The 23465-nt window shown below is 32.2% G+C and overlaps 1 protein-coding gene across 3 annotated transcripts in view; it reads left to right on the top strand.

Annotated features, from left to right (window-relative positions):
• The window catches only part of ROBO2 (roundabout guidance receptor 2), a 1246741-nt gene that overhangs the window by 1113398 nt on the left and 109878 nt on the right, over positions 1-23465 (top strand). For 2 of the 3 annotated variants that reach the window (XM_045540456.1, XM_045540455.1), the window contains exons 6-7: positions 2397-2524; positions 7033-7044. In XM_045540456.1, the coding sequence (XP_045396412.1) occupies positions 2397-2524; positions 7033-7044 (140 nt within the window). The remainder of the gene's footprint in view (positions 1-2396; positions 2525-7032; positions 7045-23465) is intronic. The other variant, XM_045540457.1, reaches the window with a different exon arrangement.

Raw genomic sequence — 23465 nt, 5'->3', positions numbered from 1 at the left:
TCTGTTTCCTCATTTATAAAATGATAGTTCCCGATTCAGAATTTTTTTTAAGGATGCTATGAGCAATATGTGCAATCTTTTTTTATAAACTGAAGTAACAAAATTCTTTTCTTCAATGAGAAATCAGAAATAACATACAATATAGATATCCTTTATTAACTTAGAATCATGGTTTCACATGTGTATTGATCCAGAAAGGACTTTATAGACCATCATGTTTATCTCCCCTGTTTAGCTTTTGAGAAAACTCAGTTATAGAAAAATGAAGAGACTCCCTGAAAGTCAAACAACAATGAATAGCAAAAGTGTAGCCAGGGTTTCAATTTTTTTTTAGATGAATTGGAAATGTCTGTAGAATACACTGTTTTTATTCAATTTTTATATTTTAGTGCTAACCGTGTCATGCAGAATATAGGCTAACTGTAGGAAAGATAATTTTTATTAGACATTAAATATCTATACAGTTACTTTTCTGAAGCCACCATCAAAATCATCTTTACCATGATTTTTATTGACAAAGTTAGCAGAGAATATTTCTCTGTTGCTACCCTTTTATACATCTTAGCCTCGTACTTGCCCTAACCTGTAAATATAGCCCATAAGAAAGTCCTAATAGGTAAATATGGCAAATTTGCAGCCTCAAGGTCATTCACATTTGGTTGGCCTTTATATCATCAGGAAAAAGATATCAATCACGTATCCAATTAGTATTTCTTGAGCCCTTGGCAGACGTAATAATAATAGCTAGCACGTATTTTGGTTTTTGTGTGCTAGTTTTAAGTACTTTATATGTAATACCCCCTTTAAAGCCCATACCCATTCTGCAAGATAGTTGTTTTCCAGCACTATTTTGCTAATGAGGAAATAGAGACTCGGAGAATTTAAACATCTTGCTCATCTTTACAAACATAAAAAGAAGCTAAGTCCATCATTAAAACTCTGGCCCTTTTGCTCCTAAGCCTGTGCTCTCATCCACTTTGTTGTACAACTGGATGTTAAAAGCCCTATGATTGGGAGTGTGGATATTGCAGTGAATAAAGCAGACAGAATCTCTGCCATCATCAAAATAGAGAACAAAACAACATGTCAGTAAGTGCAGAATTATTAATGTAGCAGTAAGTTTCAAGGAGAGAGTAATTAGATTTTTATGGTATAGTAATGGATGGCTTCAAACAAGAGTTGTAAATAAGTGTTATGACGTAGTAAGTAAACAGAATTTTAAGGCAAAACATGCGGACAGAAGAGTAACTATGATTAATAAAAGGGCAGAGTGTAGTTAAGTTTAGTTGGCATGATTGGTATGAAAACATTGCTTTTTGACATGCCAAGGTCTATAAAATAGAACTAGTGTTAGTCTGTGTCTTAGTCTCTGATAAAATTAAGCTGTGTTATTATTTTAGCTAAAGCTAGAAGTAAAAGACTTCCAAATACGGCAATTTTAAATGCAAGCCTAAAAAGTTTGTTTTTGTCCTGATAACCATAGAAAGTCACAGCTAGTTTTGATAAAACAGAACCAATTAAAATAGTATTTGGGAAACATAGATCTAACTGTGGTTATGTATGAGGAAGAGGAACAACGTGCCCAATTAGAAACTTGCGAAAATGTGTGTTTAAAATAAAAACTATTGGTGAAAATCAAGAGAAAAAATGAGATATGAAAAGCATGAAAAAATAGTATCTTCATTATTTTGTGTGTGAAATTGTAATTTTGTAAATGTTAAAATTTTAGAATTTTTTCTGAAAAAACCTGTTAGTCTACACATTAATAAAATGGAAGTGAGATAACAAATTCATGTGAAAAAGCTGAGGATGTGAATTTCCAAAAATCACTCCAAGGTATGTTGATGTTTCAAGAGATAATTTTGCTAATTAAAAAAAAAATGTTACCCCCTCTTAATTCTTTTAACTAATGTCCATTTTGTCAATTTGCCAACAAATAAGAGAAAGATTTTCTTTTTAACTATATTTCAGCTCTTTTATATTCAATATACCTTAAAAAACATATTATTGAACACAGTGTGATTTATAAGATGATGGAATGTAACTCACCAAGAAACTGAAATGTATGCTATTTTCCTAACTATTAATAGGTAAGAGCTACCAAAGAAAGAACAAAGTGCTAATAATGCCTACCATAATTTTGAAGTGGCAAGAGTTATAGACACATACAAAATATGGAAAAATAATAAGCAGCAAGAGATCAGATGTGAAATTAATGATTTTATTAGCATTACTTTTAATCTAAGGAATTGTACTTTGTGGCTGATTATTGTGTATGTGTGTGAGTGTGTTTAGGTAAAATACAGTACAAAAAGAAAGAAATAAAGATAAATACTTAAGTGTTATTATCTATATAACCAATACTATTTAATAAAAGCTGTTCCTATTCTACACAGGTATGACATTAGAGATGATTACACACTGAGGATTAAAAAGGCCATGAGTACAGATGAAGGCACCTACATGTGTATTGCTGAGAATCGAGTTGGAAAAGTGGAAGCCACTGCTACGCTCACAGTCCGAGGTAAGAGACTTAAGATGTCCACTATGATTGAACCAGGAGACAATTACTTGGTTAAATTAATAAATGAACTCACAATCAAAATAATAGATCACACACTTTTATTGTTATATTAGATTTTTATGTCCTCTCCATCATTAATTGAAATAAAATTATTTCCAAATTTGGGTTCCAAGTGATGATAATTTAAAAAGGATTAATTCTTATTTAGTAAACAATAGCTTATATGGTTTAAATCTAATAGTTTATATGGCTTAAAAGCAAATCTTAAAAATAGAAAACATTTACACTAGTTTCTTACATTTCCATTGATTTAAACTATTTACTGCTTTTAAATGTCATTAGTTGCAGAGAGACTCTGTTTTCTGTTCACCAGTGTGTCACTGTTGAAGTACTGTTTGGAAGTTCTTTTTTTATGTCAGCATTCAAAAAAGCAATCTGAAAAAAACCTAACAATGTTTCCAAAGGTGAAAAATGAATACAGAGGCTCTCCAGCCTTGAGATAATCTGATTTAGAGACTGATTTGTGAAGTTCATTGGCCTTAAATAATTGAAATAGTCAGTGCCGCTCTTGTAATAACTTTCACTTTCTGGATGTCATGCACTTTCTCAGTCATGGAATAATGTTCATTTATAGACTTACTGGAAATTGCTTATCAGTGAAAGAAAGCATTACTTCACAGTGCAATAGAATGAATTAACTGTCTTCCTGGTTGAACATGTTGATCACATGAGGTAAATTACATAGTCCAAGGTACCAAGTAGTACCGAGTAGACAGTTATGCTTATTTTCGCGAAATAGACATTACCCATAGCGTCATCTACACTCACAGACCTTCAAGCAATGATAGGCAAGTACATCTTTTCTTCCACTGCTATTAATAGCTGTATTTTCTCCTCTCATCCTTCGTGGTAAGGAGATTGGCTGCATGCTTTCATCCAGGTCTCAGTTACATCTTACCTTGTGTAGTCATACCTCTGACCTTGTGCAGTTTTGCTCCCAGAAGATTTCATAAAGTTAGGAAGAAGATTTGAAGGAATTTGAATTGCAAAAATGTGTCAGGGATTCTCAGGTTAGTCTTCCATCTGGTACGAAAAATGATTTTTTTTGCCAGATTTACGATTTAGGCTTCAAATCATACAAAACTCACTTGCTTCCAGGTAACTATTAGGAAACAGGCACTCTGGATACCTGGAAAAATATTGGTGCTTTCCATACTTCTCAATTGCTCCATTCCTATTCAACTTAATCTGTTTTTTGCTCCTCCAGACATTCTAGTAAACTTAGATACAAAACAAATTGAGACAAAATTGACAAGCTAGTTGCTTTAAAAACATTTTCATTCATTAATTAACAGATTATAAAGGGATATGATTATATATGGATCGAATATATATAATGATTATATAAGATCAAAATTTAATACCCTTTGTAAGCCAAGGAACACTCGTTATTTAACCCTCACTCTCTGTAGGTGATTTTATGTTTGTTTTTAACGAAGCAGCCCTTTGCAAAAACAATTCACTTGACCAAATTATCCCCAAAGTTTGTAGGATTTTTTTCTGAAGTAAATGGAAAAAAAAATAAACAACCCACCAAGAAATGTTTCATTCAAAAAATATTTGCTGACTAAACAAATGGTGAGAAAATGTGAGGAGTTGTTTGTTTGTAGAAGCAGCAGGGTTCCTTTTATACTTGAATGCTTGAATGAATGAGACTTGAAGTGTTGTGTTTGCTTTAAGATCTTTCCCAGCTAATTATTTTCAAAATTTGTTGAAAGTTTCAGGTTTAACATTTCATTTACCAAAGCATGCTCTGCATGCATAAATGTTTGAAGCTAACTTACAAAACTAGTAGAAAGCATTGTTTGTTCTTAGTAAGATTTTTTTGAAATCATCAAACCTTAAATGGTCTCTTTCCTAATCTGTATCTTGTAGATGAATTACGGTGTTTATTCTGTGTGATATGTATTTATCACTTGTCTAAGACTGAAACCTCAAAAACTGGGTTAAAGAAAAAAATTTCCATAATATAATGTGGAGTAAAACATTGCTTAAAAACTTTTTTTTTTTTTAACCATTAGGAAAAGCAGTTGGGATTTTTCATGCTAGGAGATTAACAGGGGAAAAAAAACCCACATTATTATCTATGATTTATTTTTTTTTCTGCTCATTTTTCTATGCACATAAATGAAATATTCAGTCTTTCTTTGGATTGTTTTATTAGAACAGGGTCAATTGACCCAAGAGGCCATGTCCATTTTCATCCATTTAATGCAGGGACACAGTTTAGTTTAATTTGCTGATTCTGAAAACATCCACCTGCTGGTGTTTTTCAGGATAAAATGTTGCTATGTAGCAAAGATAAGTTTTATTATGATGTTTCTGCTAAAATTTTATCATAATATTCACATTAGCCAATTGAGGAAAAAGTAAGGGGAGTTTTATTGTCAAAATCTGAAACAGATCTACTCAGTTGTTTTCCATTGTAAAAATATGGTTAAAAGAAAGACTGTAAAATGAGGCTTGGCATCAAGTGGCCCCTTTACTGACTTTGCAAATACAAAATTAGAAAGAAGTAATGTTAGTACACAACAAACCTCCTAGCAATTGTATTCTACTCAAATAATTTATTATCTAATAGAAGTTTTTAAAATGGGTCAAAAATGATAAACAAAAACTGCATATTTGTAAGCAAAATTTCCCATTTTTCAATGGTTTAATTGACTTTGCATAGAATGATCTCAATGGAAAAACTATCTTACTTCTAGGGTAATAAAGCCTTAAATTAATCAACTAAAGTGAAATAGAAATGTAAATTATTTCAAACATGATTATTTCTCCCTATGATTTCTTCTTTTTTCTAATCATAGGCTCAAAATGCCTTTTTCTTTCTAAAAGAAGCATGTTTGAAATTGAGCTTGATGTAGCAAGCTGAAAAGTGCAATTGCAAAAATGATAGACAAAGTTCTTTTTCTAGTAGACATTGGCAAAATTAAAAGAAATTTCATCAGTTAGAATAAGGTACAACTTTATGATGTTAGTCTGTTGTCTTTTTTGGTTGTTATTCTTGTGTTATGCCCCTCACTCCTCTGCAAAAAGAAAGAAATTCTGGTACTTTGGATAAGATACTTCTCTTTTCCTCTTGCTACAGCAAACACACCATATTCTGTAAGATACAATAGGGTTTCACTAAGCCAGAATTTTCATATTGCTGCTACAATTGCTGTTCTCTTTCTATTGTCTTAATCTTCCCCCTTTTAATTTTGAATAATATTATAAGATCATGACGGTCATATAGAGGCAACTGGATAGTATTATTTTTAGAGATTGCACAAAGCTAGTATTATGATGCACTAGTTGAATGGATGAATAAGTATAAATATGTTTTCAATAGCTGTATCTATCTCATCATGCCCAGTCATCAACACAAAACTATTCATACGTTCTAGAGTCACATTATGTATGCACTAGAGCTATATGCACTGGGACATGGGTGAGACACTTTGTTGAAAAAATTCAAATTTCTAATGTAAGATTTCATGAAAGTTCAAATACTACTGAACATATTTTTTCTTCATTTGGATGACGGGACTACATGTTTTATAATATTTGTCTATTGCTTTTGCTTTTATGCAAACTGTTTTATTGGTTTACTATCTAAACTGATTTTGCATTATTGTTTTAAAAGAAAGTATTATTAAGCCTATGAGTATCTCTCATCATTTCTGTGCATTAAAAACAGGGGCAGCCTATTACTACTGATTTTAGTGATTGAAAGTTATGGTATAATAAAAAAATGATAATTTGTTGAAGCAGCAGTTTGAAAGCCATTCTCAGGGTGAACAAGAATCAACTTGTCAGTCATTGTTTCCTGCCCTCTGCCAAAAGAAGAAAAAAGCTTAACAGTGGTTAGGGAGCTACTGAGTTGAAATCTCTAAGGATGTTCCAACCTATTTGTTATATTTTCATCCACCCTGTCCACGGATGAAAAGTGATGTGATCTTAACTTATTACTGACTGAAAAGCAGCGTCAGGGGCTTTTCTGTAGTCCTCGTAATGGTTCTGACTAACCATGCTTAAAATCCAATTGCTATTTAAATCAGACAGCGAGGCCTTCTTTTATTGACATGACATTTGCTAGTCTGTGACTTGAATAGTTATATTCATCAGGTTCTTAACTTCGGAGTAACACAAGGCCGTTCACTCAAGATCTTTGAAATAATAACTATAGTAAGTGATGACAATGAGACTTCACCTAAAATATCTCTCAAATTGCTTATAGTCAATCCTGAGAGTCAAAATAATTATTTTTTTAGAATTGTATTTATAACTTTCAGTTTTATCAAGCTCAGACATCTTGTTCATACTTGAATTATGAGACTAGAAATCACTCTATTGTCCATACTTAAATGTAACATTACACATCATGCATTCTGATAATTTTCTTTTTCTTTCTTTTTTTTTAATTTCTTTTTTATGTTCTCACCACACCATTGTAATGTCTACAGCTCGCCCTGTTGGTAAGTAGCCATCCTTCTATCCACTTAGCATGGCTTTGCACAGTGCTTCATAACTCATGCATAGTAAGATTTGACAGAATGAAATTTACTCACCCATGTTAAAATAATGCTTGTGAGACTGCTGTAAAAGTTGCTCCTGATTTTTTCATCACTGATAAACCATTTTGTAGTGACTTTTGCTACATAGCAAAGAGTACATAACAATTTTCGTATAAAAGAATATTTGAATGATTAATGTTATAAATTGCTTACAGATAGGAGAAAAATACAATATTTTCCTTTTTTCTTGTATGTATTAATATAAATCAACTATTAGTTGTGTTTGATATTAGTTAACATAAAAGGTTATAAACTAAATTATGACGTTCTATTACTTTATGCAATTCTTTTATTTTAAGCTACTCAGAGTCCCAGGATTTTAGGGGAATTTATAACTGCTGCATATTTATTGCCTGCATGCCTATTTAAACAAAATTAAGTAGACTGCTTCAAGTTAATGTAAGTAGATGCTTACCCTAAGTGGGGAAGGGAAGGTTGAGCTATATGTCCTTTGGCATGAAAAGTTAGTGCTTGTGATTTTAATATAGCTCATCCTTCATTTGGCTTTGCAAAATTGAAGTAAGTTAACAGTTTGCATTTGTGGAAATTTAAGTGGTAATTATTTATAAACACTGACAGATAAAATCTTTTCCAATCATTGATTTAATAATCTTTCTTCATCTCCTTCAAATTTTAGTTTAATCTACCAACAAATATGTTTAAATAAATCTTGGTAATTGTGTCACAAGTAAGTAAATGGATGGATGAATGAATGTATGTAGTATTTTGCTTCTTTAATATACTAAGATACTTTTATTATAACTTATTCAATTTCAAAGACTTTATAAATTGTCCATCTAGCTTTAAGAGCTTCTTAATATACTAGCTTGACATTGTTGACCTGTGATGTATATTGGTCCTAACTCAACATTTTTCCCCACTTTGATTGAAACATTCATGGACTTTATTTTTATATAGTATGTTCTTAAATGGTTAGCCAAATAGTAAATAAAACTTTGGTTTCCCACTCTGACTTTATGATCTGTCTTTTTCTAGCAATACTCCTTTTTGATTAGTAATGTAATATCCCTGATCCTCAGTCACTTCTAAAAAATGGAGAGAATAATACTAACTTAACAAAGCTGTTGCAGGAATAGGTTTATTTTAGGATTGATCATATACATGAAAAGTGTTTTGTGTGCCAATATTGGCTGGCATATGCCTAGTTTCTGAGGCATATTACTTTACATTTTAATATTTTTGAAATATGGTTATAGCTTACAGTTAATTGAAACAAACTACAGGGGTTTTTTTTTTCCTTGAAATTATTAAATCAATAGTGCATTTTACAATTGATGTTGCTTAAAGATAGAGGAATATGATGCTATAATTTTTAAGCCTCATTTTCTTGTATTTATAAGAATTTCTGTTAACGATAATTTTACATGTATTTTGAATGACATCTAAACTTAAGAAGAGAATGGGAAAGAATGAGATGACACAGAAAAGACAAAGCAAGAGCTGATGGGAGGCTACATGGCCACCCTTTCAGATTTCCTTTCTCAACATCTATGACTCACATTTCAGGTACAGAGACTCACTCATTTATGTGTCAAGTAAGAAGCATTTTGTTTTATATATATATATATGTATATATATAGTGAAATATAAGTGAAAAGATTTATATATACATTATATATAACAAAATTATTAATTATATACAATAAAATATATTAAATTAAAAATTTAGAACAATCTAACACTTTTTTGGAATTCTTGATTATTAAAAAATAAAAAAACTTTTCAAACTTATTTAGAAGTCATTTTAAAATATTAAGCATCATGATGTTTGTAGGAAATGTAAATGAGATAAATGATTGGATGAGAACACTTGTCAATAGAAAGGATGGAATGAGATACTCAAAAAATGCAGGTTGGTTTAGCATTGGCAGCGATTGTAATTATGAGATAATTTCTCAAATAGCAGGAGAAATCACATTTAAATTATAGATCTTTATATATAGATACCTTATGTCAATATACCATGTCTGCTTAATTTGTATTTCACAAGTTTCCAGAACATAGACCAATCTGTTAATAATTTCTAATAGATTTAAAACCTTTAAACATATAAAAAGTATACTGATTAAAAAATATGATGTACTCAGAGTATTGAGATGCATCTGTCACCTGCAAAGCATTTCAAAAGTTATTTCCATTTTTTATTCTTGTTTGAAATGATTTCTTAAATTCCCATTGGACTGGAACTAAAGAATAGCTTCTTGACACGTTGTATTTTATTCTGGGAAAGTCTGTCATTTCATAAATCTATGTCAAATGACTTATGACAATGTTCAGAAATATAAAGAACTATACTTGAAACTTGACAACTACTATTAATTTTGGAAACTGAATGTTGGATGTGTTTTTAGTGGATTACCAAAGAAGATGCCGATATTGAGGAAATTAGCCTCTTTTCTTTGCATCAATTTCTTACCTCAATTTTAATTCAGGACCTATAGGTATTTGAACTTTTATTGTATAATCAGAAGGTACAGGTCATGTAAAATATTGAAATACACATTCGAGTCATAGAAAAACTGCATTATTTTTTATATTTGTTTTACACCTTTGAAGGTTTTAATTATAGCATGCAGCGTATTTTACAAAGTAGAGACCACAGAGAAAAGCAAAAAACAGCTTCTCATTTCAATATAAATTAGGTGAAGAGATATATAACAAGTATATAAAGTTTAGAGGAAATTCAGAGTGTAGTTCATGTTTAAATCTTTTGAAAGAAAATTAGAAATCAATGCAGATTCTGCAATACTTATAGATTCAGAAAACAATCACTGTATTAGCTATTGGATGAAATTTCTTGGTGGTCTGTGTGGACAGCCTTATTTACAAATTATTATAAACCCTCAAACTAGAATTTTGTCCAAATGGATGACTCTTGGAGATGCAGTTGAGTTAAAAGAATTTGCAACTCTATACAATTCACAGTTGGAATAAACACCTTCTGGCCTGTACTTTTGAGATGCTAGGAGAACTTGATTTAGAGGATCCCTCAGTGTGGAAAATATTACTGAAAGCACACAATTACAGCTTTGCCAATGGAGGAAACTATTTTCCACATTTTACTTACTCATCCACAATGCCAACAACATCTCAAGAAGAGCCCTTTAATCCAATTTTCATATTTGCTGGTTCCCACAAAATCTAGACAAATGCCACTTTTATCATTCAAAATCCACCAGCCCTTCCTGTGGTTTTGACTTTTTGCTGTTCCAAAGGCATTCTTTATATGAAAGCAACAGTGTATCCTCAAATGTAGTTGACTAGGAATGTTGAAATATTCATTTGTTTATTTGGAAAACTCTTCTGATGAGGAAACTGACAGAAGAAAATGGTCTAAATAGGGATAAATATCTTGCTTCCTATACCCATCTGTCTTAGTTTTCTATTGGAAGCCTTTCCTAAGCTTAAAAATAAAAAAGAACATCTATTTTGGAGATGGGCAACACATTTTTCCTAGCAGCAACTCAAAACATGTTGAGTAATTTGGAAAAGAACTGTCAAATCTACCAGCTGCCTTGCTTGTGAAGCTGCCCTACTCCGTTTTGTATCTTGTAGACCATATGTTAAATGCTGATTGCCTCGGGTATGGAAACTAAAAGCTGAGTATTTCAAGCGAAACTTGTTTAAAATATCAAAAGCAAAGTGACAATATACAACTTGAAAACTTCTAAGTATTTTCTATTTTATTAATTCAAAAGTATGCTTCTTTTGATAGAAGAGTATAATTGCCCACACATGAATTTGTAACTATCAAAAAATATATATGTTTTTGGCAAACTATCACATTTTTAAATTATTACTTTAAAGAAGCAGCTACACTTCTAAACAGAAATCTATAGGGACAAAATTTTTTTAACTACTTAAACACAAGAATTAAATATATCCTTATTTTAGAAAGTTCTGTTTTAGGAGTCAAAGCAGAGTTTCGCTATAGCATGCTGTAACACATTGTATTCTTGAGGCCACCAAGAAGTCCAAAACACGTCTGTGATTGAAAAATTCATTCAGGGCAAATTATAAATCAGACATACTTACAGAATAATGTAAAGGGTATTTTCAATGTCCTTAACCCCCCTCCCACCTTGAAATTTGGAAAGTTTAATGTACAATATATAATTTAACTTAATATTCAAAATATTCCATTTTTTTCCTATTTATCAGAAAACATGTAGATATTATGTATGAACCTTTGCATGTTGAGACGCACTTTTTGCAAAAGCTGTCCTGAGTGTGTCTTGGGAGGAGACCCAGAATTTCATTTCCTGCATTTCTTCTTCTTTGGACAAGCTGTTGCCCCATTGACCTAAGGTGATCATCTCCCTTCCGCCAGCTCTTAATGTTTCCCGCACCTGGCACTAATTAGCTACTTTATGCAGAGTCCCATTTAATTATTATTAAGCATCACGTTTTTCATTGTTTCATATGCTTTGATTAAATGGTAGGTTAAAAAAGAAGGCATTCTGTTTTGTTGAGTATATTCCAACAGTTTCCATAATGTGAAATGCTTATAATATCTTAGGCTAATGCTAATTTATAAAGAGAAAAACAAGCACAGGTTATTTCTCAGGCCGAGCTGGTTTTAGCCTTGTGTGCTTGACGATATCTGCGTATTGCTTCAATAAGGAGGCTAGGTATTTAGTCATACTTTTTTTTTCCTCCTCAAAACTTGGTAAAAATGTTCTATTGTCTTGGTATTGAGTGGTACTGTAGTGAAGTCTGAAGCTTAGGAAATATATTTTCCTCTTGTCTGGGATGCCCTCTGTTGTATGAATACCTGTGTGGTTTCTTCTTCCAAGCAATTTGCAGGGTTATATCATGGTAATAATCATTCTGTATCTAATATTCCTAGGATGCAACAAGCCACTTGAATCTGCAGATTCATGCTTTAATTTACAGTATTTCAACATTTTCTTCTGTTTTATCTTTGAGTATTTTTTTCTGTTTCACTTTTTTTTTCAAATACATAAATTATATTGGCTTTCCTTTGCTTCAATTCTGTATTTATCAAGTTTTCTAGAATAATTTCAAAGTCATCATTTTTTATTTCATATTGTATGATTTCTCAATGCCAATTTACCACCTCCCTAGCTTTTAAAGTTACAGTTATTACTTACTTCTTGTTTCTAAAATATATTTTATTTCTTTAATTTTTTTCTGTTTTGTTCATTTCCTTGGTAAGTTCTAATATAATAGTTTTTATCTCCACTTGTCTTTTAGCCCTTTTAACCCGTTTTGAGTTCATTTTTTAAAGAGAGATGCTTTTCTATATAATTTTATTTAGACTATGAACAACTATTTATTTTAAAGTATTACTACATTTGGGAGGTAATTCTTAGAAAATATAGCTTCTTTATCTTTCTTTGATTAATTGATTATGTTTCTTTTCTGTCATGAATTAAACTAGTAATTAGTTAATATACAGCTTTTTAAATTTTGCTTTGCAAAGATCTTATTTTAGTCCTCTGGTTATTCATTATCTAGTTAACTGTGAAGATTAGAGTTTGCATGTTTAGAGAAGAGAAAGTGGAAAAAGAGTCATTCTCAGTATGCTACTGGCCCTGGTGGTACACAACAACCCTTTTTATGTTATAAACTATCTGCATTCCCATATAAAACTCCCTCCTTATCTTGCTTCATACTCTCTACTTCATAATGAAGATGGTTTTCAGCCATTTTAGTTTTCTATTACTATACAAAAATTACCACAAATTGAGCAATTTAAAACAACAGCCATTTATTAGGTCAAGCTTAACTGGGTTTTCTGCTTAGAGTTTCAGAGGCCAAAATCAAGGTATAGACCAGGCTAAGCTCTTTTCTGAAGGTTTTCCAAAAGTTACTTCAAAGTTCTCTGAGGTGTTTGACAGAATTAAGTTCTTGTGGTTGTAGGACTGAAGTTCTCATTTCCTTGGCTGCTAGTCAGAATGCCTCACATTTTTTAGAGGCCACTCCCCAGCCTTCACACATGGCCACCACAACCTTCAAAGCCAGCAACAATGCCTTGAGTCATTCAGGTGTGTTGTTTTGCATCTCTCTGAGATCTCCTTCTGATATCAGCTAGACAAAATTTCCCGATTTAAAGATCTTGTGTGATGAAGTCAGGTCCAGCTGATTAATCTATCTGTCTTAAGGTCAACCGACAAGTAACTGTAATTATATCTTCAAAATCCCTTTTATAACCTAACAAAATCATGGGAGTAACTCCAGGAAGTGAAGGTCATTGGTATCACCTTAGAATTCTGCTAACCAAAGTAGGCTTGACTTTTTTCTTTTTTTCAGTACTTCTTTCTCTGCTTTCTGAATTTTAGCTAGTTTTCTGCAAAGTCATGTCTCATGTTTCCCAAGTGTCAGTCTTGACACTAGTTTTCCTTCTTCTCATAAAAGGATCATAGCATGGGCTTTCACAATGCTGATGAATAATTTTTATGAAATTGTTATTGATAGAGGATTATGGCTATATTTGGCAGGGGTACTTCATAATTTGTGGTTTGTAGCTATGATAGTTTTTGCATATTATTCATTTTTTTGTATTCAATAAAGGAAAGGAAAACAATAAGCCTTTACTCCATGATCTTAACCTGCATGTCAAAAACTTTGAATCTCATTAAATTTGGAGTCTATTTAAATATGAATAAAATAAATACTACCCGATTTAACTTAGTACTTAGAATTAAAGTGCTGTAAATATTAAATATCAGAATAAGGTAAATATTCTGTCCTGAAATAGTTTTATAAATTAGTATTAAGAGATTTTGCTGTTAATGGCCAGAATAAATCACATTAACATTTGAGCCACACCTTCTAAGAAAGTCCAAATTTTCATTTTTGTAAATTACAGCCATTTGTAGACAGAGATGTCGTAATATGTGTGCTATAAAATGTATATTATGATATGCATTACTTCTAAATAGTATATGCATGGTATTTGAATTACTACACTAATTATTTAAACATATTAAATGTCCCTCAAGGGAATAGCACATAATTAGATTCATTAAAATATATAAGCTAGCAAATTAAATTAAATTTTGCATTAAATATATCTGAATGCCCTTTAAAGTCTCTCTTACAGCAAGGATTGTTTTCCAGATTTATTGGGGATATTATTTTCACCTGCCCTAGAAAACTATTAGCTCTTTGTTACTAAATACATTGTTATATTTATCTTTTTGCTGCCTCTTCTTCTAGCATAACACTTACATGTGCTATGGGCACACAAATGCTAGTGCAATTAATTGATACACACATATGCATACATAGGTAATACTTGCCTAGAAAATGTTTATGCAAGCAGCTTTAAATAGTGCTATAAAAAGATTAAGCAACATTAATGGTAACAGGCCAATCACATGTTCCCCATTCTGCTAGTAGGAGATAAAATAGGACAAAAAGAAGGCACTAATGAGTTAGGATGGTGACTTACTAAGCGTGTAATTAATGTTATTAAGAAACATTGCAGTTGCATATTAAAATTCCGTTAACTAAGCAACCCTTCAGCATCAGTACATTTGTTCCTCGGTTGCAAGTTTTTTCATTCTTTTTTTTTTTTTTTTTCTGATTGGCATCTTCATTCAATCTTTCTCTAAAAAATGAGATAATGGGATGTGATCAGCCTTGGTGGTTTAGCTGGAGTGCTGACATGACAGTTCTGGCAAGTTGACAGGTTAAGTGAGTGAAAATGGATGTCTTGTCTCACCATATACTTGAAGAGCCACTTTTAAGCTATAGTTTTCCCTTCCTAACTCCCACACTTACAACTCCATCTCCAGATATGAAAAGTATGGTTTTCCAAATTTAGGAATTTAGAACCTTGAAAGGAGTTTTTTTACCACTCTAAACTATTCTCCCTTTGCTGGTCAAAAATGAGATCATTTCTTTAGGAATAATGTAGATATCTCCTTATTTAATAATTACTTAGTTTTTAAGTTAATAGTGTATCCCTCATAAATTAAGTCCTCTAAAGAAAATAAAATTTTATTGTTTTATTCCCACTAATTTTAGTAAGGAAGGCAAGTGGAAAAGCAAAGCTACCTACTGGTAAAGGACAGAATCATATGGGAAATGAGATCTAGAAGTTCAGAATTTGTTTAAAATTCTGAAAGATTTTTCTAGGGAGCTCTCAATTTATAACTATGTATAATTCAAGAGTTCTATGAAACTTGCAGGTGGAATCTCATAATGATTTCTTCTAGTTACATGATTTCTTGTATTTACCTATAATTGAAAGGAAATCTATTTTAGTAATCTGAAATTTAATAAAGCTTAAAATTGTCTGTAAACATGTCCAACTTAGTTGAATTATGAGTAAACTATTATATTTATTGCAATGTAGAAATATTTAATACCATTACTGAATTAGAGTGGACTTGCTAAAGGCATAAAGACCATTTACATGAAAAAAGACATAATTCCACCAACATGATCCTTCAGTTTAACAAACCCACTAAAGGAGCAGACCCAGCTAGATTGCCAAAGGCAAGAAGGAAGATTGGTGTGGGTAATGGCGCATAGGAGCAGTCTGAGAAACTCACCTCTCTAATATTATGCCTGTTTTTCCCTCTGTGAGGAACAACCTCCCACCCTTCCTTCCTTACCAACTTAATTTAAAGTAACAAATCAAATTCTCTTTCTCTCTCTGTCTGTCTCTCTCTCCTTCCCTCCCTCTCTCCTCCCTTTCTTCCTTTTTCTCTCTCTTTCTTCTCCCTCTTTCTCTCTTTCCTTTCCCTGTCCTTTTCTCCCACTTACCTTCTCTTTCTCTCCCTCTACTTCTTCTTCCTTTCTCTATCTTTGACTTCTCTGTCAAAGGTTTAATAAATTACTCTTGTTTTGCTTGTATTACAATACTCACTGTGTTCATCATGTTGTTACATTCTTGATTGTTTCCATGTGGATCAACTCTGGTAGGAGGTGAGTTCCAGAGGAAAGAGATATTAGTACCCTCATACCCTGAAGCAAAATAAAACAACTAATTTTTTTAAATTGAATTATGTTATGAATTAAAATGTTAAGCAACATCTGAATTCATTTCAGGTACAAATGTATTACTGTGGTGTTTTCCAGTAATGTGTTGTCTTTGAAAACAAAAACAAAAACAAAAATGTTTAGGCACTGACCCAAGTACAAAATGGTTATGTGCTTATAGCTGTTTATTATAACACTGTTTTTATATGCTTGCTTATGAGATCAAAAACTGCAAGATATCTTCAACCAAATGAATTCGTTTTTTTAAAGGCATTCATTCGATTATAAATTATCATAGAATTATTTTGTCTTGTTATTTACATTGTTCCATTTCAGGGAAGAGCATAACATGTGTGACTATAAATGAAAGAAAATGGGTTGAACCACTGTTGCAAAACATGCATACTTTTTTGGGTGTGTGTCGACTTACCACAATAAATTCTATACCTTTGACATTCCTTTAAATTTCTTTTGTTACTATACTTGGCAATTTGGGCTGCTTCTATTATTTTATAGTCACATTGTATAATAATTGGCTAACTGCATTGCCTATTTTAGTTACCAAGGTTTGAATAATTGAAAGCTAGTTTGGAAGTTTCAGATATTATAAAAATCCTTCAAAATTAGTCTTCCTACAATCAACAAATTCCATTAAGTGGTTTAAAAATGTAGGGAGTAATAGCTGCATAAGAGCAACATGCCTTTACTCATACGAGGAATGAATACAATTTGTATGTACATGTGAGACCTCTCGTGAATCACATGTGAAGTCTAAATAGATGAAGAATCTAAAGATTGATTCAAAATTATGTTCTCTTTGACTTTACTTTTTCATACTTATGAAAGCAGTAACCATTTAGGACTTTTCCTTGTTGATTTAAACATTAAAGAAGCATATTAATATATGCATATATATAATTATTGAAAGAAAAGGTATAGGTATTTATATTTTACTAGGAAATAAGTATATTTAATATTAGCTACAAAAAAGTTATTGTCTGGAAAGAAAACATATCACTGATCTAGAAGATTTATTGCCATGAACTCAATAATAAAAACAGTTATTTGGAAAGGTAGATTGGTTCAGTTTCCTTCAAACCATTATCTGATTAACTGAAAATGTGTCATATAATTTAGCAATTTGATCATTTGTATTCTTTGAAAATAGTGACAAATGAGTAAAATGTGATTAAATTGTCTTTATAAAAGTGATCATTTTAAATCCTATATGCCTAATTTATATTTTTCATTATAAATACATTGCTTCCTCTGAGATGAATTATGTGTTAATAAGTTTCAAATCAATTATTTTATGACATTATATATGCATTTCCAATATTATTAACAGAAATTCTTTTGAAATCAAGTGAACTATTAAATAGTAACAATTAAATAGAATTAAATAAGTTGAGGAAACAAGCATTCATCAATTAGAAGCCACATATTCTGCTTATAAATAGAGTAAACATTCAGTTCTTACTCCTGGTCTATATTGCATTGTAAAGAAATGACTTCTCACTGTCTGTTTCATGTAGTGGGGGCAAGCTTATTAACTAATTTTTTGCAGGAACATCTAGGACTGATTGTTATACAATGTCTATATTTGTCCATAGCATTATTTGTTATTCTGGGATGATGGCTACTCATCTATAGTCTTTGGGTCATAAATTTTTGACTTGATGTAGGGATACTCCCTATGGAAGGCATATCAGAATTGGTTGATTTTTTTTTTCAAAGATCATATTGTCCTTGACTTCCTCCATCGAATTTATGGCGATAGTGAGTCACTGTCCCTGGTGGGAAAGTGAAACATTCCTCAGATATAATCAGATGACAAAAATATTGAGTATTTGCTTTACAGCAAGATTTTTTTTTTTTTAATTTAGTATTCAAAGGCATTCATTCAGTGTTCCTTCACTATTTGGGACTTTTCTAGGCCAAGTAAAGACAGCATTGAGATGCTATATGGTAGACAGCACCCAACACCAGTAAAAACTTGCTACTGAGCTGTGGAAGCAAGAGGCATAGGAAGAGGGAAAAATAGAGAAACAAGTCAATGTAAGCAAGGGCAAGTACCTTAAATGAGAAAGAACACAAGACAAGTACAAGGTCAGAGAGTGTTCAGGTTAATTGCAGTTGGCAAGGTGGACCAAAGGATAATAGATATCAGGATGGGTTAATCACAAGAACAAGCAAATACATATGGGAGTGATTGAAAATAGACTGGTCTGCTCATATGCTGGAGCTAGTTTGGGGGCAAATGAGTGTCAAAACAGAAAAATCTTGGGCCAGCTTATGGAAGCCAAGATGCTATACTGAGAAGAATAATTCTCAAGCATTACAATGACAAGCATTGTAGGTTTCATTGCAATGCAATGAGAAGCATTGTAGGTTTTTTAATAAAGAGTGACTTGAAGAAAGCGTACTTAAGGAAGTTTATACTTATAGTCAGTATAGAAAGAGCAAGAATTATGCTACTTTAATAATAAAAGCAATTATTCAGGAAAAACAAAATGTTATGATTTTTAAAATCTTATAACATAAAAATTTTACACTTCTGTTTGGTATGAGACATGACATATTTTCAATTAATCAAATAATGGTTTGCAGGAAACCAAACCAATCTAGCAACTCAGTGTTTAAGAGGTCCAATTATGGCATTGGAATAAACTAGAAGTCAAATCTGTCCTCCGATCTAACTCTTTAAGAAATCTGTGTATCCTTCATAAGATTCAGTTTACTGGTCTTTACATAAGAGAAATATCCTTATAGAATATATTAGGATTTAACAAACAAATATATTAAATAGCAAAAAAAATTTCTACTTGTTTTTCACAAAGTTCAAAATGTTTGTTATTACTGAATAAAAAGTTCATTCAGGCATAAAATTATACTCAAAGAAAGAGAGCAGCTGAGTGTGCCTGTAACCACCCTGTCTCACATATTAATGTACCTAACTGTTGCATGACTATCTCCATGTTAATGCCTGACATAGAAAGTCATATTTTCCTGTTGAAACAACTCTGAACATGATGTGATTAACCTTTAGGTTCCCCCATCCCCTCATCTCAAAGCCCACCTCACGCATGGCCTGTGCTTCCTACTCATGTTCAGCCATCTGATTTCCATATCACCCACTCTCACTCTCACCAGAGAACATTAGCATAACAGAGCTGCAGGGTGACTTTGATTGAAGCCAGCTTGGGCTGAATGCAGTATCAAAGCATAATTTAGCAGAAATCAAATCTAATTTACTGTGCATTGCATTTAGATTCTCAAAACACAGTTTCAAGTAAACTGTCCTGGACCTCTAATCTTAATTGACCCTGTTATAGTTGGGTCTACTTCTCTAGAAATCATAACACCTACTTTTCTTATAGAGCTATTGTTTTTTCTTTAACTTGTGTTGATTAAACACTGAATTATGCCACTCTGCTTCATTTCATTTCTTGTTATAACTGAAGCAATAAGGTATAATCACTTGACTGATTAAGCAAGTAGGTTATTACATCATAGTTACAAAAGATTTGTCTGATGCTTTCAGATTTTAGAGAGAAAATAAATATGTGTTTTATAGTCTTCTTAGAAACATAGGAGAATTGCCATTTCTATAACTAATATGTTCTTCTGGAGTTTATAACTCAATCTCTTTAATTCGCATTGGGTTGAAACGTGTGTTTTGAATTGTCATCTGAGGACCTAATTGTGGTTTTTTTTTTATGTTTAATGAGAGCCATTACAGAAAATTCATTTTATATGTAGCACACTTTATGCTATTTTCCTGTGTTGATAAAATGCCACCTCTGTCTACTCCCTCCCATTGGTGCCATCAGCCAAATATAGTCTTTTCAAACCATTTTTACTGCCACCTGGCAGAAATACTAAAACTGTGGAGAGTTAGAGGAATTATTGATGCAGTTTTTCATTTAAAACCTCAAAAATAAATTCCTTCAGCTAATATCTCTTCACAAAAGATTGCAATATAGATCTTGGGCAAAGAAAGAGAGTCTACAAAAGTAAGAGTGATTGATGCAACTCGTTTTGTTGGCCCAACTGCAGGGGCTAACAGGAAATGATGTACATTTTCAGAGACTTGAATACTCTTTAAATTTTTTGCTTTTTTAAACATTTCATCATTGTTAGTTTCCTTTTTTTGACTTTAAAAATGAGAAGATTCCAATTTTAGCGAGATCAATGTGGCTTAACTTCTGGTGACAATAAGCTATTGGATACATTAGAAATATGACATATTAATAATTATGAATAAAAGTACAATGTAAATAAACATAACAGGAAAAGATATTTCATAGGATGAATAACACAGATGCTAGTCGATTTTTGTTAGTGGTCTTTAAAGAAATTCACTATTGAGTAAAAGTTCAAGAAATTATTTCTTGGTCTTTTTAGATAGATTATACCATCAGTGGTAAACATTATGTTGTGGTCTTGCAGAATTTCTTTGTCCTTCAAGAGTTCTGATGAAATGTTCTCTTTAGGTGCTACTGTGAATAGCAATTCTCTGCTGGATTTTCTTTCCCAATTTGCCAAGGTCCAGTCCTTTGTTTTTGTCCTTTCTTCAATCATCATCTACCTTGCTTCCAGAGCATTCTTTCCAAAACACGAATCTGATTATATCTTTCTCACAAAAACATCTTTGAACAAATGTTCATGGCTTTCAGGACAAAATTTTAAATGCTTTACCACATAGATTATCTGGCTCCACCTATATGATCTCTGTTTCCTAGAGTTCTTTAATCCTCAAAATCTTTTACACTCTCCTAAAAATCCAGTTTCATGGATCTCTGCATTTTATGATGCTTTTCTCTGTCCCAAGTGACCTTACTCCTCTTCATCTTGTCAACTCTTACTTGTCCTTCAAAACACAGCTCAAGTATAGCCATCTCCTGGCATCTTTCCTCTTTTTTTTCTCACCACATGCTCTAATCTGGTTCTGTTCCACTCTTTTTCTTCCAATGCCCTCTACATTTTTCTATTATTATTCAAAAATTGAATAACAGTATTTGTTTATTTGTTTATGTATTTACTTGGAAGTCTCTGCCATTAGGGCAAGAACAATTATTTTTTTAATTGGCTTCCCATTCCCTGTACCAAGCAGAATGTCTCATAGTTTGCAGTCCATCAATATATTTTGAATGAATAAATGAATAAATCATCTTTTCAGAAGAATGGATGCATACATGTGGTCATTTGCCAGTCTTTATTTGGGTAACTATATTTTAGCAGCTGTCTTAAAATTGTACAACCTGGATGCCAAAAGGATCTTGCAAAATTATTCCTCTACAAATAAACAGTTTTCAAAAGTTTGAAAAGCAAATTCATGAAAGTCTGTAGTTATATCTGAAGTACAGTTGATAATTTAACAGCAAGTTATAGATGATTATATAAAATAATGTGCTTACAACTATAAAATGTTTATATTTTATTGCTTTCATTTGCTATTTCATTTGACGATTTCAATCAATGATTTCAATGATGTGTGTTCTCAGCTATTTCATTTTAAAAATTATATAAAAAAAGGACTGCATAGCCAGGATCCTAAGGTTTTACTAATTATATGAGTCAATTTAAATTCTTTCTCACCCAAAGCTATACAAATTAATAAGCTAAATATGTGAATTTATGAAAGACTATTAAATAACTGATTTTGACTGAATTGAATTTTAAATTTTTGATAATGAGATACATACTAAATTAATATTTCTCACTCAGCAAGTGTCCATATTGGCATTATCTCGCTTCTTTCCTAGGATTGCAAAGAGGTAAAGAACTATACACTCATCCTTAACTTTTTCAGAACATATATAATATTTCTAGAATATTACAGATGTCAGAAACTAACCTTAAGTCTTTTTTTGGTACAAATACCTGGTGGTTGCACATGTATACTGAAAAATGGGCACTGCTATGTTTTAGGAGTTTTTCCTAAGGTAATTTTGTAACATTGATTTAAAATATCATTCCCATTAGAAAACATGGAAGACAAATCAATGTAATTGCTGATTCAGTAGAATTGTGTAGAAATAACAAGAAGATTGTAAGAAGCAAGTAATTTCCTGAAAATGCAAGGCAACATAAACCACAATATGTTCAAATAGATTAATAAATCTGGGTACTCTACACTGTTAGAATGAATCTTCTGTTATCTATAGTTATAGAAGAAAATTTCACTTAGTAGATTTATCCCTTCTGTCCCTGGGGTATGTGTTGGATGTGTTGAATTAGGAGGCAGCATATTAGAATAACAAAAAATAAGTCAATACAAATCCCAGTGAATTTATTGAAAAAAATGCTGCTGCTTTTTCTATGCTAGCATTCTTGTGAGAATGAATAATTGGTTGTATGTTTGAGGATACCCTATACTTATCCATTCTTGGACCTGCACTTTGTCCTGAAGGACTGCAAGAATTCCAGGTGAAGGCCTTTGCCAGATATTGCTTATTGTTAGCATTCTGTAGGGTTCCACCATGTACTAAATATTAGAGTGGGTTTTGAAATGTTTTATTGGTCTGAGTTTTCTAGTGTTTGCAACTAGTTAAAGTGGAAATAGATGATTGGAAAAGTCATGAAATAAATATGGTGTTTTCTGTTTAACAAAACCAAGTTGTGGTATAAAGACAATGCCCTTGTGAAAGCTTCCAATTATACTATCTACTGTCTTTTATTTTCTTCTCTATCTTTATCATTAGGCCTCAATATAATTTGACCTTTCTTAGGATTTTTACCCCCCATCCCTTTCTTTTCTTTTGGAGTTACTTGTGTCTTGATCTCATTAGCTTCACCTATACCATTTTATTAATCTCCTAAGCAGATTTGTTGGCTAAGCACTCCCCCCACACAATCCGTACTACGTTTGTTAGAAGGTTAAAACTTCCAAAACTTCTACTTTGCATCTGTCACTTCTTAGCTTGGTCCATGGACCAATCAAACCAATGATAATCTATATTTGCAGCCACTCCCCAGTGTTAGCATCACCACCTGAGCTCCACCTTAGATCACCAGGCATTAGATTCTCGGAAGGGAGGTGCAACCTAGATTCCTCGCGTGTGCAGTTTACAGTAGGATTTGAGCTCCTATGAGAATCTAATGCTGCCGCTGATCTGACAGGAGGCAGAGCTCAGGCCGTGATGTGAGCGATGGGGAACAGCTGCAAATACAGATGAAGGTTTGCTTGCTTGGCTCCTGCTGTGGGGTCTGATTCCTAACAGGCCACAGAGCGGCACTGGTCCGTGGCCCAGGGGTTGGGGACTGCAGCCTTACATAATGTCTTGCAATTATTATATGAACAATCAGTACTCGCCAATAGATTGATTTTAGAGGAAGAT

This window comes from Lemur catta, chromosome 1 (assembly GCF_020740605.2).
Source record: "Lemur catta isolate mLemCat1 chromosome 1, mLemCat1.pri, whole genome shotgun sequence".
In the NCBI taxonomy this organism is placed as follows: Eukaryota; Metazoa; Chordata; class Mammalia; order Primates; family Lemuridae; genus Lemur; species Lemur catta.
Note: the sequence above shows the minus strand (reverse complement) of the source record. Positions and strands in the feature narration are given on the sequence as shown.